This window comes from Atractosteus spatula, chromosome 15, assembly GCF_055471065.1.
Source record: "Atractosteus spatula isolate fAtrSpa1 chromosome 15, fAtrSpa1.hap1, whole genome shotgun sequence".
NCBI classification, from domain to species: Eukaryota; Metazoa; Chordata; class Actinopteri; order Semionotiformes; family Lepisosteidae; genus Atractosteus; species Atractosteus spatula.
Window position 1 is genome coordinate 16,656,522 of NC_142720.1, and position 18,454 is coordinate 16,674,975.

General features: G+C 40.4%; 1 protein-coding gene and 1 long non-coding RNA gene across 2 annotated transcripts in view; one reads left to right on the top strand and one right to left on the bottom strand.

The window, feature by feature from the left end:
- Positions 1-18,454, top strand: part of LOC148820133 (uncharacterized) — a 52,924-nt gene that overhangs the window by 19,112 nt on the left and 15,358 nt on the right. The window contains exon 2 of the long non-coding RNA XR_016094206.1: positions 15,802-15,901. This is a non-coding gene — a long non-coding RNA (uncharacterized LOC148820133). The remainder of the gene's footprint in view (positions 1-15,801; positions 15,902-18,454) is intronic.
- epas1b (endothelial PAS domain protein 1b) overlaps positions 3,428-18,454 on the bottom strand; it is a 51,003-nt gene continuing 35,976 nt past the window's right edge. The window contains exons 7-16 of the mRNA XM_088933940.1: positions 15,935-16,041; positions 12,807-12,954; positions 12,414-12,622; positions 11,519-11,709; positions 11,010-11,120; positions 9,775-10,229; positions 9,349-9,475; positions 9,053-9,167; positions 8,221-8,394; positions 3,428-7,850 (exon numbers count right to left, since the gene is read on the bottom strand). Coding sequence (XP_088790066.1) covers positions 7,699-7,850; positions 8,221-8,394; positions 9,053-9,167; positions 9,349-9,475; positions 9,775-10,229; positions 11,010-11,120; positions 11,519-11,709; positions 12,414-12,622; positions 12,807-12,954; positions 15,935-16,041 — 1,789 coding nt within the window. The 3' untranslated portion in view covers positions 3,428-7,698. The remainder of the gene's footprint in view (positions 7,851-8,220; positions 8,395-9,052; positions 9,168-9,348; positions 9,476-9,774; positions 10,230-11,009; positions 11,121-11,518; positions 11,710-12,413; positions 12,623-12,806; positions 12,955-15,934; positions 16,042-18,454) is intronic.

Genomic DNA, 18,454 nt, shown 5'->3' on the forward strand with positions numbered 1-18,454 from the left:
GACCTTTACCGGCTGAGCCACTCAGGAGGCCCCTTAATTTTATTTTCAAATAGTTTGCAAACCTACACAAACGCACATCCAGTTTGGAACCAGGCAGAAATGGTTGAACAAATCATCGTCTTAAGAATTTTTTCGACAGTTTAAAAACAGCCCCCTGAAATAATGTAGTTTGTCACCAAAATATTAAAAAAATCAAGGCCTTCACAGGCCTCTATCAGTGCGACCAGTGGAGTGACATATTTTAGGAAGATTGTTTGCCTTGTGCTGTCAAGAAATAATGGATACTATGGGCAGTTATTATCCTGACACTGTTCCTGTTAAACTTGAATTTCATTCAAGCTCGTCCTCTCTAGCAAACAAGCTCTCGTCTTTCTTGGAATGGCAGAGAATATGACAGAGACCATTCTTCTCATATTCCCATTCCCATTCCTTTTGAAAGATCACGCTTCCCGGATCTTATGCCTTGGAAGTCTTTCAAAATCTGCTATAGTTGACATGTATGAATTTTGTCTGAACTGAAGCTCTATGATAAAAAAAAGATTTAAGAGTAAGGAAAGGAAACTCTTTTTAAACCAAAGTACTGAGGGAGTGTGGCAAAAGCTACCCAGCAATATTTTAAAAATGATACACCGTTCTCTTTCAAGAAACAGCTGGCTGAGATCCTTGAATCAACAGACCAATCCAGATGGGCTCACTGGCCTTCCCTTGTTTGCGTATCCTGTCTTATGCTTTAACATTTTTAAATGTAAAAAGTAATGTACTGAGTACTATCCTATTTTTTAAAAAATGTTATCTTCAAATAGATTGAGGTGGTTTCTTTTACTTGTGGATTCTTCCACTGATTAAATATCATGTTGTTTTGTTTTTTAAATGTTGACTGCCCTGTCTGTAGGTGCCATTAAAAACCGAAAACTCTTGATAACAGTTGACTTAAGAACAATTTTGGTATCTAATGCATTTCTTCAGGAGTTGAATGTTGCATCACTTCTTTGCTGAAGAAATATTACCAGATTAAATACCGCATTGATTCACTTTGTTACTTAATCTGTTCCCAGTGATGATATTTATAGGTTAGTGGGGCAAGTCTAAGATGGGGTTTTGTGAAACACCTACACACCTTGCTACAGGTTTTACAACAGTCAAAAACTGTTCATTTTTTTTGTTTCGCACAAACATGCTGATGTTGCAGAACAAAAGTTCAGCCGTCAGGGGTACTAATTAAAGCTCTTCCTCCCCCACAGAAGCTGTCCTCTTCTAATATTGACGCTTTGCCAAATTACTTTTGCATTAATTTCCGGTGGTTTCAGTAAGAATACTTCAGAGGTGTATGACTGAAATACAGAATGTTTAAGAGCTCGCTTCGTTATCTTTGTGTGATATTACAAAGGCTGGCTACAGTTGCAACTTTTAAAGTACCCTGTTTGTTTTTGGTTCGTAACATTTCTAAAACGTGTAGAAAGGAACTCAAATGTGGAAACAGACAAATAGCTAAGTCCTGCTTGAAAAACTTCAGTTATTTCAAAACAAAGGAAATAACCTAACAAATCAGTTAATGAATGCTTCCACCCTTATTACAGGCTTGGTTGCCTCTTGCTGTTGTAACACAAGCTGCAGCACATTGTAGCATGCAGAATGGGTTTATGGCCATTACCAGCAAGAACAACAGCTGAGACTACAAGATGCACACAGCAACATGATGCAAACCTCTGAGATACAATATCAATGCTTGAAGACACGTTTTATACAGTTTTGAGCTGGTTTTGGGAGTTTCTGGCCAAAATATTTCTGGTACATTGTGTCCCTGATAGAGTTACCACCCACTATTTCTGTCTCTTGCATAGCCAGAGTTTGAGTACAAATACTTCGGTCTTGCCCTGTCTTTTGTCAGCTAGACAAGCTCACAACAACAGGTCAAGAAGGTGATGACAGCCTTGCTATTGCAGGAATGAAAACACACAAGACCGAATCGAAGATGAATGCAGCAAGTGTGGTGTAGTTCAGCAAACTGTGCGGGCTCGAATGAATTGGTATATTTTACAATCTCTGCATTTTGAAGTTACATTTGAGGAATGTTTCTTGATACGAGGCCGTGCAGTTTCATACTTGGCATCCTTGAATTTAGACCTAAGACCTCAATGGTCTCTATTGCACAACACCAGTCTAAATGTAGCTTTCCTTCGAGAAAGTGCAAATGTTAACTAGAGGAAATCAAACATGAATCATACTGTAGTTTTCTAAGTGAATCTTGTTAGCTTTTGTTGCAGCAGGCAAGGCTGGTCTATGTCAAAGCGTACCCTGAGGGTTTCTGTTGTCAAGAAAATCAGCAGGGGGTAACACTGAATTCAGAATATTGTTTATTGTGACCATAAATTAAAGAGCTTAAACCACCCTGTCAAACTCCGCTATGTATATTTTCCAGTGTTCAACATCTATCTTTAGTTCTAGTTCCTTAGCTACAGTGTTGGGTTTCATTCCAACTATGATTACATTTAATAAATTAAAACAACAATTAATGGCTTAGTCAAGGAGCTAGTGACTTAATATAAATATTAGGCTTTTAGGATTATGAAATCAACTGTCCAGCCATGTTGCTGTAGCTGATACCTTTGCTTTTTTTCAAGAATCAGCTGGACAAGATCCTTGGACAAGTTACGTACAGGGGCTGAAAGGCCTCATCTCGTTTGTAACTGTCATTTTTATATTTTAATTAATCTTGGAGCACCATGACTCCCAATGACTAGATTTAAATGGCCATTGTAAATTCAGTGTCTTTGGAGCCACTGAAGCAATTTCATTGTGCCTAAAAGGTCTGTGCTTCTAACATTTATGGCCTGCAAGATTCAGTGTTATATCGGAGTAAAAGGGAGCCTTTTATGTTCCACATTTGACAAACGTTTCCTTGTCATATCTCTGCCCCACACATCACAAACACAATGGTGTAACTGTAAGGAGCATGTACCTGGTCATTACAGAAATACGATGGCCTGAATGTGAAGAGAAACAGTTAAGGTGCAGTTTTCAAGGTAGGGGGAGGCATCATGTATAAGGGACAAACAGTACAATGTAATAAAATACAGAGCAAATAAACAATCGGTTGCATCCTAGTTTGTAATTGATCCTGTGACAGGCATGCTTCAGGGTTCTCACCATCTTTCCTTCACTGTGGTGATTCTTTTGATGTGCATATCTTGAGGCTGTTGTGTAAGGACTGCAATTCTGTCTTCTTAGAGATAAGAAGTGTTCTCTGCAGTTCAGTGGCGTGAGAACTGGAGGCTCTACAGAGACCTCTCCTGACAGTTGAAATGGGTTACTTGCCCTATTTGTCAATTTACATTCTTGAGGCGTTCTGAAGCATAAAAAATATTTTCATGACCGGCTTGTTGGAAGGCATGTTAAAGATCGCTCACATCGATTGGGTTACAGTGTTGTTAAAAGAGGACATTTTATTTACTATAAATAAATCCAAAATAAATATTTTTGCAGTTTTACAATAGTACAGTAAGCAACAAGACTTATAGCACACGAGTCACAAGTAGGATCAGTATGCTTTAATAAGATATCAGTGCAGTAATACATCTTCTTATTGGGTTAAAGTTCCCATACATTAATAATAATATTGTCAATATGAATTTAGCAGTTTAGCTATGAAAAATATTCATATCAGTAGTTAACGTAACTATAAGGTTTCAAATGTTGGCAAAAGCAGAGAACTTGCAAAGAAAAAACAAAACCCTCATAACATTTAGTAAAATGCTGATATTGTCTTTAAGGTTGGAAATAAAAAGAAGTCCCAAAAAACATGAAATACATATCTAAAAGGCCAGCATTTTTTTCCCTTCAAGTGCCAGCTGAGGTACAAGTTTGGTACACTGCTTTCTTGTAGGTGTACCTTGTCAGTATGCCTCACTTACTAGAACGCAGTTCTTAAACCTCTGCCTGTGACAGTGCTGAAAGGACTTTCGATTTTGCCAAGGTAGGCAATACTCAAGAGTGCAGCCCCTCCAGCTTAGCCTCTTTTGGTCAGAAGGGGACAAGTGTTAGATGGGGTGGATCTTGGTGAAGGTGGGATGCATAATACTTGCCATTTCTTTAAGAAACAGAAAGAAAGGAGAGGAGAGAGAAAAGGTCTATAACCTGATCACTCATTTCCTATCCACAGACCCGAGGCATTGTGACTGGGAACTCTTTGAATTCTAACACTCTAAAATAGTAATGCATGCATTATGGATTACTGTTCTATTTAAAATAGTTCTGAATTAAGTTTTAAAAAGTGTTTTAAAAATATATTTTACAAAAAAGGCTCTCCACCTGTGACTTCATGTTGAGCTTTCCCTGTTATGAGCAGTACCAACTACTGTTAAAATGAAAACAGACAGTAATTGAAGAGTGAAGGTAAAGGGTGTCCATTAAATGTGTGCAAACTAGCTGGAAATCTAATTCTCCAAATCTGAGGAAGACATTCATGCTCTCATGATTCTGCACGCATTTCAAACTGAACTTGGAATATTGTCAAATGAAGTCAGCCTCATGATTACATAGCTGCAAAAAAAGTCTGTTCAGTTCAGATTGAGAGTTATTTAAGGTTAGTAGAGTTCCTTCATTCAGCGCAGTGACTGGACACCATAGAGAATCATTTCTTCCTCCACTGGTTTTAAACATGCCCAGCCTTGCAATGCTTTAAGAATTGGTAGGTTTATTAGCTCAAAACCAGGATGGTCCATCTACAGTCCCGGAGGGCTGAGTGTGTTTGAAGATTTTCTAATCTAGACCTATAACAATTACAGTACAAGAAGAGCTAAGAGAAGATGGTGATCAAATTACCAACTTCCAGAATTGTTGTTGGACCACCTGGACTTAAAAGCACAAGGACCAAGATCCATCACGCTAAGAACAGAACTAACATAAAGGGTAGGTCTGTAGTTTCCCCTTATCTATTAATCACTATACTTGAGTTTCCCCTCAAGCTAGTTACAAAGACAAATTCTTGTCCTGTGGATCCCAACAGCAAATGTTTTAGGTAACTTACTGTATCTAGCTGCTTATTTTATCGATATTGAAAGAATAAGTTTAGTGTAATCTAGTTTTAAACATCTTTATCAAAATAGTTTAAAAATGCTATATTATTAAATACTTATTGCTAATAAGTACAAACTGAGTACTAAGTGTTCTAAATCTTACTTAAGTAAGCCAGGTCTTTACATTACTGGTGTGATAGTGATGATGTTTCTAAAACATTTTGCAGTATAAGGAACAGATTATTTATTTGGGGGCCAGAGCTGACTTCTCTCTCAGTATAATACAGGTGCCGTCCCAACTTAAGGCTCATGACTTCTTAATAAGGGTTCAACGGAAGAACGCGATTTGAAAAAAAAACAGTACATGTTTTCATTCTAAAAGATGTTCTTGCCAACATACTGTAGCTTGGCACGAAAAGACATCATAAAACTTGGTCTTAACAATTGGTTGCGAAAGTCTCCTCTAAAGCTGGATAATTCGGTAATATTTGCAACTCTTCACCTGGTAGAAGATACGGTGTAGGCAGTTGTACTGTTGCTACAGAATCTTTTTGTTAGGCAGTAAAGAAAAGGAAGGACAGAATTTTGCCAACCCTGGAGTGACAAATATAGTAAATTGAAAATAAATGAGATTTTTCTAATTAGTAAATAATGATGATACAAAAGTTAATATCGGTAATGGTTAATGCTTTTAAAATTGAACCAAAGCTTTGCTTCTCAGTTTTCCCAGTCTTGGTGCACTTGAAATAACCTAACATGCTTTGTGCTTATCTGGATTGTGAAATACTGTTCCAGACACACCACACCATACGCTATGCTGCTTGTGTTTGTCATAGAATCCAGACAGTAAAATGTTTTTGTTGAGGAACTAAATTAGTAAGAACTTTCTTTGCCTAGAATTACTTAATGTGCTTGCAACACTGTTATTTTAAGGTTCCTGTATCAATTTCTTTTCATTGAAATACACTTCGAAGCTGGGTTCTGATGGTCTTCAGGACTGCGTGTTTGAATTAGGGTGGAGTATGTGTATAACATTAGTCAACTCTTACTTTCTAAAATTGGGGGAAAAAAAATATTTTTCTGATTGTACCAAATTTTAATGTGGCTGAAATTTTTTCACTTGTATTTTTGAATCTACAGTACCATCAGACAATCTTCTTAATCAAGACATTTCTGCATTATGCATTACTGTTCTATTTAAAGGTTGGTTGTACATTTGAATCCTCAGATATTTCAGGATAAAAAGCACTGAAACATTTTCTTCCAAACCAAAAGGAATTTACAACTCTCTATGGTGTCAATCAGACTAATGAGGGATGTGCTGCAGTTAAAAGAGGACTTCAGGCCATATTAGTAGATGTTCTATAATTTAGCAATACCAAAGGTTACAAAGGTGTGGTGATAAAATGAGGGATGGGGTAGGTTTCTCCGATCTGGTGTAGCTAACACTGAACGTGCAACTTCGAAAATTATTTTTAGTAGAAAGAAAATCTTTTCTCAGAGAGATTCTGCATCTGAAGGGTGTACAGCATTAAAGACAAAATCAGCGCATACAGAATACAGTATGTTAATAAAGCTGGATCCCAGGAATGTTCTAAAATTCATTTTCAAAAATAAATGCAGGTTGATTATAGCTATGAAGCACCATCACTTTAATATTGTTGAAAGTGATTCTGTCTCATTTGTTTAATACATTAATTTGCTACACGTCTAGAGTGGAACACAGTGATAAATGAATTTTATCTTTTCTTTAAAGAGGATCAGTAGTACTGGCCCCATGACAAGGTTATGTTTTCACATTTCTCCAGAATGCCACTATCACAATAACAAAACAGAAAACCAGCACTACAAAAATAAAATTTCCACTTGTTGTATATTAAAAGCAAACAAGAGTCCACTCTGCATCTACTGGGTAGATAATACAAAGTACCAAGGCACATGAATACTAAACACTAGCATAGAAAACTCTGCCAGCTTTATATTCTCTTTTTTATATAATTAAATTGGCCACCACACAAAGACAGGTCAACAAAAGCAACAGCGTGCCACTTTCTCTGCATCCACATAACAGCCTATTTACAAATCCTGGTAAAATAAGGGTACTAAAAACTGAATTGCATGATGCCTGAACTGCCCTATCGTTTTTGTTAAGACCCAAAGAATCAGGCCTGTGCCAGGCCTGTGATCTATCTATGGCATCATCTAATATCCATACAAAGTACTACTGTTAAGAAGGGAACTGGCACAGTGGAGTCAGATTAAAGATGTAATCTATGAAGAAGCATCAATGCAGAATGCAAATCATTCTGCATGAAGGGTCAGACAGAGGGACAGTGAAGAAGTGGAGAGGAGAAAAGAACAAGTTAAGAAGAAATGAGAAAAGCAGGTTGTTTTTTAGAGAAGAGGAGGAAATAAAATCTTTATTAAAATAGAGAAAACGTTACAGTCAAACATATAATGTCTTATTTATTACTTTTCTTTTTTTAAAAAAAATCTGTAATGGCTGAAAGTGTGAGAGAACACCATTGAAAGGCCACTATGTGGTGGAGGTGGACACACGGAACATACAATCGTTCATATCCATATTAGAAATAGTCTAATTGCAAAAAAATAGATATATATTTTAAAAAACAGAAGCCGCTTTTTTTTGTAGGATATAGGCTAGCGGTTATGCGGGAGCTGTTTAGGTGGCTTGGTCGAGCGCGCGCAGCAGGTCACTTCCTTGAAGCAGGTTTAGGTTCCCTTGCAGAGGGATGTTGACCTCGCAGTCATAGCGCGTCAGCTCAGGCAATGAGTATGATTCAAACGAGGGGCCCAGCAGCCAGCTCACCATTCCTGCAGGGAGATGAAACCAGTTCGCCAGATCAGCATGTCATAAAGCACAGCTCATCATTGGTTACATCTTAGGGTCGATAGCGGTATGGACATGGTTATGCAGTTGTGATCTGTGGCAGTAATGCTGTCACAGGCAATGGGAAGTCTCGCCAACATGGTTCAACCTTGGAAAGTGCAGATGTCCTTTGTGTAAGATTTTAAAATCCCTGTGGCACACTGTTAGCACATACTAAATCTGACACAATGTCTGATTCCTTAAATCATGACCACACTTTGTGGACATGCTGTTATTATTTGGATCCTCAGCTCAGAGAAAGCTGCAGTCTCCTTTCAAATGTCAAAGGCAACGTGGCAACGATGTCTATCTCACCTTCTGTCCTGGGGGCTGGTGGCATGCTGTACTCTCGATAGCTGGTGCCAAAGAACTGGCCGGGAAAGGTGACCTTGTGCTCAGTGCCCCCACCACCTCCAGAGCACTGTGGCTTCCTATGCTGGAGTGAGCCAAGAGGCTGATCCATGCCTCTTTGCAAACTGCTCAGCTTATCTGAAAAAGAGTACAGTGATTTGTCTGTGGAAAGGGCAAAAATGCAACATCTTTCCTGACAGGATTATCAGCATACACAGTTTACATGCTGTAGGGATTTGAAAGAGATAGGAGTGTTGAAAAAAACAAAGTAGAAAAATGAGTCAGAGTGCTCCAAGTCTCTCAGATTTTATTTTAAAAAAAGCACCAGATATAACATTCATGTAAACGTTTTGGTGTAATTGAAATAAACTTAACCAACCTGCCAAGGCAGGACCATTTAATCATGAGCTGTGCCAGGAACCCCTGAGGGGAGGATTCACAAACAGGACAACCAGGCTGGTTTATACTTGAGGAGGCAGAACTACATTTGTTTTTACTCTTTGCATTTCTGTTTCATCAAGGTTAAGAAAAGTTCTCAAAGGCTTGTTCAAACTCGCTACAAGCGAAATAGGAAGCGTTATCTGTACCTACAGTGTTATTTTTGGGGCTGTCCACAACAGACAAGCCTGAGATACAATTTGTGAAACTGTACTAATTTTCCTTTCTCAGGGCAGTTGACAGCTTTTAGCCTTGAATTCTCAGGCTTGGAAAAAAAAATCATTCTGTTCCAGTAACTGATATTTTATGGGAGTCTGTTATAACAAGAGTGTCTAGTTGTACCCTTGCTTTTCCTTACCTGTCAGAGCACTGGAACTCAGAGATTTCTTATCCATTAAAGCACAGCTCTCGGTCTTCAGATTTCTCATTCTCTTCCAGATCATTTCCGAGGGCGGGCCTTGTCCAGAGTCCTCCTGTGGTCAGACACAAGGACTCCTGTCACTTACACCTTCTGTTTCACATGTACATCCATTTAGTCAGAAATCTCTCACACTGGACTTTAGGCAACCAATAGGTCATACATTTAATTACAACTAGACAATGATGTGGTTATTTTAGGTGAATGAATCAAGAAAGGCAAAAAAAGCAACTTACCCCTGGCAGTGGCTGGAAGGGATGTTGCTCTGCGAGCTCCAGAAGTCTCTTGCGCTTGAAGCTGTTGACGAGAGCAATCCTTGAAGGGCTCATGTCTTTCTGTGGCTGGACAAAATTTTCCAGAGACCTAAACAAACATGCAGCACTGTCAAGCTCACTTCTAGAAAATATTTCAGGTGCCGTAAAGTAATATATGTTTTTTAAGAAAAGTGTATTGTGAGATGTGGAATCTGTACTATCTGTAAAAGACTGATAGAATGAAAAAAATGTTTAAGCAATTTGAAAACTTTCAAGGCTATGGCATGCTGAAAATGGTACAAGCTGTCTAAATGCTGCAACAATGTAAGTGTACAGTACAAGAAAGTGTCGAAAGAGGAAAAAGCTTTTGCGATACAGAGGCAGATGGACAGTAAGTGATGTCTGTACCTTTGCTTGTACAGTGGCAGACGGTGGGGGGGGAGTGGCTGGGGGCCTTGGTTGCTAGGCCGGGTCTCTATCATGCTCCTCTTGCTGTGGGGATACCGGAATGGGGGGTCGGGGGGCCACTGCAGGTTTTGCCTGCCACCCATGGAGGAAAGGGGGGTGCTCGAGGGGGTGTGGTAAGGGGGCATCACCGTGGTGGCAGGGTAAGGCAGTGCAGGGCGGGGGTCAGGTGAGGTCGAGCTGCTGTTCCTCTTCTCAGCGGAACAGAACTGGCCAGGGGGCGGGGAGCTCAAAGGCTGGAACAGGTTGGCGATGTTACTGAAGCTGTGATGGGTGCTGCTGGGACTGCTGTCTGGCAGGGGCAGTTCATCCTGGCAGATGGGGTTCAGCTGAAAGTCTTCTCCATCCATAGGGATGTATGGAGCCAGTGTCTCCAGGTCCAGGTCACTGACCTCAGACTGCAAGTAGAACACATATAGTGAGTCAATAGTGTATAACACACCAGTCCAGTACTGGTTTTGGGGGGCTGGCGCATCTGCAGGTTTTCTAAATCTGCTTAAAGTACCAACATCCAAATAGGTGGGGGAATGTATTGTTATTGATCTGTTAATACAATCTAAAGCTCCTTTAGGACGTTAAAACATAAGCTGAAATAAATCACTGTAGACAAATAGACATTCCAAATCCAGGAATGGACACGATTGAGATCTATATAAATATATGGAGAGACACGGAAACCAGTAGCACTTATTGTATTTTTTATGCCTCTCAGTGCACCTACATACCAGACAGCATATGACACACGAGCTAAATAGACGGCCACTAGAACAGAAGCAGGAAATCTTGGCTCTTCCAACTCATGCCCCTGAAGGACTTTGTTCTAAGTAGTGTATAAATTATTTAAGTAACTTTGAATTACTTAATTCACTCTGAATATATTTCTAACAATTAAGGACTGCATAGGGCAATGCCTTGCAGTGCACTGGAATGCAAGAGCCAAGATTACAGGTGCTAAACAGTCAGGAACAGTCAATGCAGTATCTGCACTTCAAGATTTAACTACAATAAGAGCTGGACAAAGTGTGCTGGCTCCTTACATGCAACTTGGTAAGGTCCATTCATTAAACTCAGCTTTCTGCTTCACTAGATCCACAGGTCACTCAATGAAAAGATCCCCTGCATTAGGTTTTGATCAGCACAGAACTGGGAATGTAGACGTCTCACTTCAGTGACCTGACCTGTGTGGTATATGGGCTCTTGGGGTCTGTGTCCAATGCAAACAGCCTCTCGGTGAGTTCCACCTTGAGTTCATTGTCCATCGGGCTGTAGTAGTCTCCAGGGCTGCTTGGCTGCACAAACAGGAAAGGGACAATGGGCCTGTTACAAGGCTCAAAGGTCTTCTATGAGCAGCCCCTCTGCACCCCACTCTTTCACACAGCAGACCGATCCCCATGGCTTCTCAGTTTCAAGGCTCCGAGGCCCTGTGCTCAAGCTGCTCACCTTCCCACCCAGCCTGTACCCTTCCCCTTCACGGCGAGAGAAGCGAAGGGAAAGTTCCACGTTCAGGATACACAGACAGCCAATAGTCTAGGTTCCCTAGAAAAAAGGTTTGCTGATACCACGCATCTCCTAGACCATCTCTTAGAAGCACATAACTAGATGTTCCTCTGCAAGGGAGATTTTCAGATTGTTTTAGGGTATTCATTGCAGTGGACCGCGTAGTGTTTTTCTTCTCAAACTCCCTCACCGTGGAGCAGCTGCTTGTGGTGCTGAGGCTGGGGGTGGTGCTGCCGGGGGGCGGCTGGGTTATGGAGAAGGCCGCCACGCTGGGCACCTCAGCCTGCACGCTGGGCTGCTGGGCCTCCACCGGCCATGTCTTGCTGGGGGGAGCCATGGCGGCCTTGCTGTACATCTGCGCCTCCTCGTACTGCGGACCTCCTGCCACGAGCACAGCACGCAGACACACACAGGTCAGGACCACGGGCGTAAGAATTTCCAAAGCCCTGTGTATTGAAACAAGTGGCCCTGACTGATACCACAACTTCAACAAAACTCCAGGCACATCTGTATCTGATGTGGGTCACACAGGGTCTGATGAGCACTGTCATAAGGAAGGACACTTTCTCTGGGCAGGGGGGCTACTCTTGTCAGTACAGAATGTGTCTGCATAAGCTGCCATAAACAGAATGACAGTTGGTTTAGTGATCTGTGATAAGTAATTATAAAAGATATGTGGTACTAATAGTTAGAATTTTGTGGTATACTGTAGCTTTTTTCCCATAACATGAGAATTGCTAAACATTAAAGAAAATACAGCTCTTACTTTTATTATTAAATACTTCTGAATTGTATACGGATTAAAGACATTTTTGTGCTGAGCTCTTGTTTAGGAAAGGAGCGTATCTCACAGTATCTCAGTGAGTGAGGCTGCACTGTATTGTCTGAGAATGGGCTGTGTTCCTGCTTAAGTGTTGACATGGTGGCACAGTCGAGTTTTTGTGATGTGCAGTAGTGTTTAGAGAGGTGAGGGATGTGCAGTGCTGTCGGAATTTGTCCAAGTCACTAGCTTGCTGGGCGGAGGTCTTGGGGCTTGGTAATACTCAGCGACAGAGGGTGCACAGTGGTAACGGGAGAACCCTGACCGAAATCGAGGGCGATGATGGCGTCTCCAGGTGTGGGTGCAAGCTGGGCCAGATCCTCCGGCTCCTCCTTCAGCTTGGTGAAGAGCAGCTCGCTGGAGTCGCCCGCTGCCGCCCCATTGCTGAAGAAGCTGCCCATGCTCAGCACATGCGGCTTGAACAAAGACTCTGTCTGGTCCATGGAGAAGAGGACCAAGTTCTCCTCAATCTCACTGCAAGAAGACACAGCGGGTGACGACATTACACTTCACACACGATTAAGGTGCAAAGGGAATTCTTAACACTTGTGATCGGTTTGATAAATGTTGTATTACAAAAAAACATGCTGATGTCCTCCACACATCTTGGTGATTGCATCATGTTTTTCACTGCTATGTGGGTCACCCTGTAACCTACCTCAGCACGTAGTTGACGCAGACGATGCACTGAGGCTGGGAGTTGCGGCTGTTGTAGATGACAGTGCCCTGACTCTCCACCCAGACATACCCTCCGTGCTTAGCAAGCATCCTGTACTGCCCACTTACTGCCTGGCCCTTGGCGCACACTTGAGGAAGGAAGAAGAAACCAAAGATTACACTTTGTAAATATTTATTTACTAATTGGGCCTGCTAAGAGGCCAGCTCTGCCATTACAAAAGGGAGTGTGAGTGAAATGTGGAGGACAGCGTGGGAACCCAGTGGGTTAGCTGCACTTTGATTAAACACCAAAGGTTTGTTTGTTATGATGAGAGTTCAGCTGAAACTAATCCATATTTCTGCAAATTGTGATATTTCTCCCCAGCAAAATGGGGGAAAAAACGTTTAAAGTGAACTGCAAAGGGGTAAAATCTAGAGCTGCAGAAGAATATTTTAAGAACTAATTTTTTACAGAAGTAAGTTCACATGATACACTTCCACTTTTTGTTTGCTAAATGACAGTTTTTTTTGTTTCAATTTTCTTGATACACAACGGCAGGGAAGATCTTACGTAATTGGTCTTTGTCAAGACGATGCCCTTAGGGAACACGTACATTCTTGGGCACAAAAACTGGTCTATGGAGGCAGACTGCATCCTTTATTTATGAACTTTTATTATTTATGAACATATGAAGGACTTGTCTTCAAATCTTCAAAGTCAATCCAATGGATTTCTGCATAATCAGTAGTAAACCACAAACCAAGCAGAATACACGTAGAAACTATGGAAAGTACCCATAGCTGTATTGTTGATGCCCTTTCTTTCTTCAGTAAGTGGGTGGATGGGATCCTCTTGAGCAATTAGGACCAAGCAGTATAGATCAACCATATTATTCTTCTCTTGTTTGTAACATTTCTCATGCTATTAACACTGAGAACAGAGCAGTCATACACCTGGCAGGAGAATGGTGGCTAGTAACGATCTTTGACGACTAATTCACTTTGGTCTGGTTTTCCTGTCTGAGGTGTCAGTTCACATGGTAAGCTACCTCAACCCTGACTTTACAATGAACCTGGCTTTATCCTGTAGTGTGGCAGTTATCACATTGAATACCAGTACCACACATGCAGCCACCAGAAGAAGTCATTGTGTAACCACAAATGGAACAAAAATAAATGTGAATATTAAGACATCACAAAGCCAACTGTTATTGAGCAAGATAAATTCACTGCTACTAAATTTAACACCGGTTTTTTTCATAAACGTAAAAGAAGGTAATTATCAGTAAATATCTAGCTACAGGAAAGCGGTACTCCAGACAGTCTCATTAAGCCTTAATCAGGTTGCTCTTGCAGGGTAATGACACCTGGCTGGAATACAACAAGCTGTCAGCCTGGCAGATGTTAGGCTGTTATTTGTTCTGTCACAGGTTGAAGATAATAAGATTCAAGACATCTTAATGCAAGCTGGGGCTTTGCATAATAGTTCCAATCTAATAAGCATTCTTTGAATTGTATTCATAAATCATACATACATTTGAAATTTAATTTGGCTGCAGATATTGCCTTGGGTAAACAAAATGTCAATCTCAGCTTCAAAGGTCATTTTCTTTTGTTCATAAAGTCCTGTGGTTTTTGTTTGTCCATTTGGTAACAAATGCTTGCTTGTAGTTATGACCCAATAAAAAAAAAAGACTACCCACTGCAGATAAGAGCAATGTAAAACGCTTCAGAGGTATCAGTATAGTACCCTTAAAACACATTGAAACTCAAAAGGCAAAATTTAACTGGGTCCCCCGTTTTAATTGGGAGACTCGCAGCAGTTATGGAATAAAATAAAATGAGGTCAACAGTTTCAAAAAAGATCCTTATAATTCTGAACTCTTGTACTTGAAGTTCCAGGCTGACCTATAGTACCTGAAATAATCTTTTGAATTTAGTTTAAGATGTCCCCGCTCAGAAGGCCTAATCGGATCGCACTCTTGTCATTTTTTTTCCACAAAGCTTAACAAATAAGCATTAATTAGGCTTCTTTGCTGCAGTAATTAATGTATGGGGAATGGAAAGAGCTAAGGCTGTCACGCTTCAGCCACTTGTTTTTCACCATGAGTAAATGACCACATGAGCTACAATGTGAAATTGATACCAAATGAAAAAAAAAAGGTGAAAAAACCTTGGCTTGACTTTTAAGTTTCAAAATAACAATTGTATTGACTACTTAGAGGACAAGGATAGAGTGATTTATTCTTAGACTCGGCTTTAAAGTCACAGCAAGTATAGTATAAAGTGTTCTTCCTCTGAGCGCAGCTCTAAAATTCTATTTTTTCTCTCTCAGTGCATTGCAAGACTTACCGTGCTGCTAAAGAGATATGAATTAGCATGGGCACATCAGAATATTTACTTGGCCCTCCTGGCTCCTTTGATAGTTTAGTACCTAAGTGAATATAACATTTTATACCAGCTGCTACGTGAAGGAACCCAGGGTTTTGAGTGACCTGGCTTGAAAGCCTAACAGCGCTTTGCGTAAATAAGTGCTTTCTTTTATCCATACTAACTGAACTTACTTTTAGTTTCTAAATGTAATCTCATGTCCTTTTTTTCCACTGTGGAGTCTGAAGTAGTCCCACTTAGTCAAGACCCAGCCAGTTAATTTTAAAGAGCAGGAGCCTGGCACCAGCAGACTGGAATTTGTGGACTTGGATATAGTCATGCCTTCCATTATCAAGTTTTATTACGATTTCCTATCTACAGTTAGATGTCAGCTTAACTTATTGAAAAATATGTAGTATGCATATTTGCACAATAAGTGATTTCTCCATGATCTGTGAGAGTGTGCAAAAGAAACTGGGGGGATAAGAATTTTAAAATGATTTAAAAATTAAAATATCAGTTATCACTTACAAGCTATGCTTAGTTTCTTTTGGGTTTAACAGAAACCACAGATATACTGATGCAGGTGCGGAATCTGCATTAATTCTTTAGTTCTGCTTTTTCAGGGGAGCATCTGCAGCTGCAAAGAAATTGTGAGGCTTCTGGGAGCTGGCTCTGAAAGCGACCCTTAACCAGCAAGCAAGAGATGGAGACGAGAAGCTGAAGGTAAGAATGCAAAGGGATGCACTGGACACTCACAGTTCTGGTGGCTCTTGGTCATGCTGTCTGAATCCAGTGCATGGTAGAACTCATAGACTGACCGTCCCAGCAGATCCTCTGGGCAGTACCCCATGAGCTCGGTCACTCTACAACACAGAGAGAGGTGCCATCAGGAATATCGTTCTGAATCTGTCAATCCGAATATTTAGTTCACCTTCAGCCCTTAGTCCTTAATTAAGAAAAACTTCACTTTCTATGTCTTGTTACAGCAACCAGCTGGTATGAAGCAACCCTAATCTCCAAATTAAAGCCTTTAAATAGCTTGTAAATTTACCCATCATCCAATTATCTATTAATCTTCTGAAGTATAGGAAGATATTGCCATACTGTAATTAATTCATGTCCTGTACATTATTTTATAAAACAGTGGTGCCAAAAACAACTTTCACTTCTGAATGTGTACTTTGAGTAGGTTTAAACAGAAATCAAATTCAATCCAGCAACCACTTGTGTCTGATGCTATTAGTTCAAGGGACGGTTCTCAGTCAAGCAAGCAGGCACTGGGAACAAGCCAATTACTTTTTAGAAAGATAAATGAGCTTGTCACAGGATCCGTCCATTATTGCTAATGATGCCTGCTGTACCACATGCTGAACACATGAAATACTAGAGACCTACTGTATTCTTGTCAATAGGTTAGAGAGAAATCTATAATGCTTTGTTTTGACAGCCAGTGGGACCACACATTTCCTTTAAAAGAGCATTATAGCGGCCTTGCATAACATTGAGGATTTACAGTATTGCAATACTCATCCCACGAGCTTATCTTGACTTTTTAGCAAAAGCAATTCAAGGGGGATTTTCAAAATGACTGTTAAAATGTAGAATAAGCTTCAGCTGGCTGTTCTCAACATTTGCAATGTGGCCCCATCACTAGCAGCGCAGAATTGTTAATTGTCAACTTTGAGTCCAGTAAAAACACTTTAAAAACTAATATTTCCGTTACCTTTTAGCCATTACTTAAAATAATTAGATAATTAGGTATTGGCTCACTCCCAGGACAAAATCCAGCCTGGCTTTGTGCATATTACAGAGTAATGAAAATGACAGATTACAATTTACTGACTGATGGAAAACAGCCATGGCAAATGAGTACAGTAGCTTCAACAAAATCAGGCTGGTGGGAGCTATGTTGCTGGGCAGGATTAATACGCTTTGATTTATAGTGTAAAATGAGCTCGGTCACGAGGCTCCCTGACGCATTCACATGAGCCAGGGCTCTCATCACTGAGCCCCAGCTGGTGAGAAGACACTGCCCTGCTTCCCTCACGACTGGCCAGGCAGGGGGAACAACACCTCTGTAACACGTTTGTTAGTGCAGCAATAGTGTTTTTTTCCCCCCATGCAAATGCGTAAGTAAATGTTTATATCTGAGATGCCTTCCTCGGTGTCTGAAATTGACAGTGGATCATTGTCGTTAAGCTCTGTTTTCTGTCTTTGGTTTCTGTTTACATAGTTTATTCCAGAGCTGTTGCTAATGAGATGGGAGGAAACCATGCAAAAATTGCATTTTTATTCCCAAATAACGATACAGAATTCGGCAGAAAGTGGCATCGCAAGTAATATCAATTACTGCTGGAATATGACCAATCCCAGCAGGAAAGGGAAGGCTGGGGTGTCTGTGGGCCACTTCTTCTTGGTGCCAATGACTGTGACCCTAGACTACCCTATTCTGACACGCCATGCATCTGGACACAGCCATGCTGTGCCTTCCAGAGCCTGCACACTACACAACAGTGAAGAGCAGCAGTTTAGGTCTAAGGATAGACAGGTTCAAAGCTTTATTTTTTTACACTTTCCTCTTGCCTATTTTTTTAAAAGGATAGAAATAACTGTTCCAAAACAAAAATAATTTCTTTAACATGTTATTCTGGCATTCTTAAAATGTTAAAACTATTAAGCCGCGTATAGCGTATAATAATTTATTCAGTACATCCATGAATAAAATAGGTTGGTCAGCTCACAATATTAAAATGTTCAGCTTCCCTATACATAGAGTGTTGTGGTTTCTGTAGCTAAAACCAAACCAAAACCAGACTATAAAGCAGTGAATGGAGAAACACTTAAGCAAAACAGTTTTTAGGTCCTGCGTATTTACAAAAACATAAAACAGAACAAGTGTCTGAGGGGCTTTGTTTTCAGTTTGGCAAGATGATTCCTGTTGGCTGATCTGACTGATGTGCTATTCAGAAGCTGCTGTCATTAAGAATGGCATAGGGCATGTTACATATTTTCATCAGGGCTGGGGACAAAGTGAGCAGTCACTGTGGATTTAGGCCAGACTAACACTACCTGCACAGCTAAGAGCCTCCAGGATCTCTACATCTGCTAGCATAGCTTACTGCATTTCCAAAGAACTACAGAGAATCATTACAACTAGTTTGCAGATCCTGCATTAAATTTAGAGATATAATTAACTTTAGACAGAATTAGTTTTCTATTGTTTCATTTCTGTATACAGCAAATGTTTGAAGAGTTCAAGCACATATATGTGTGTAT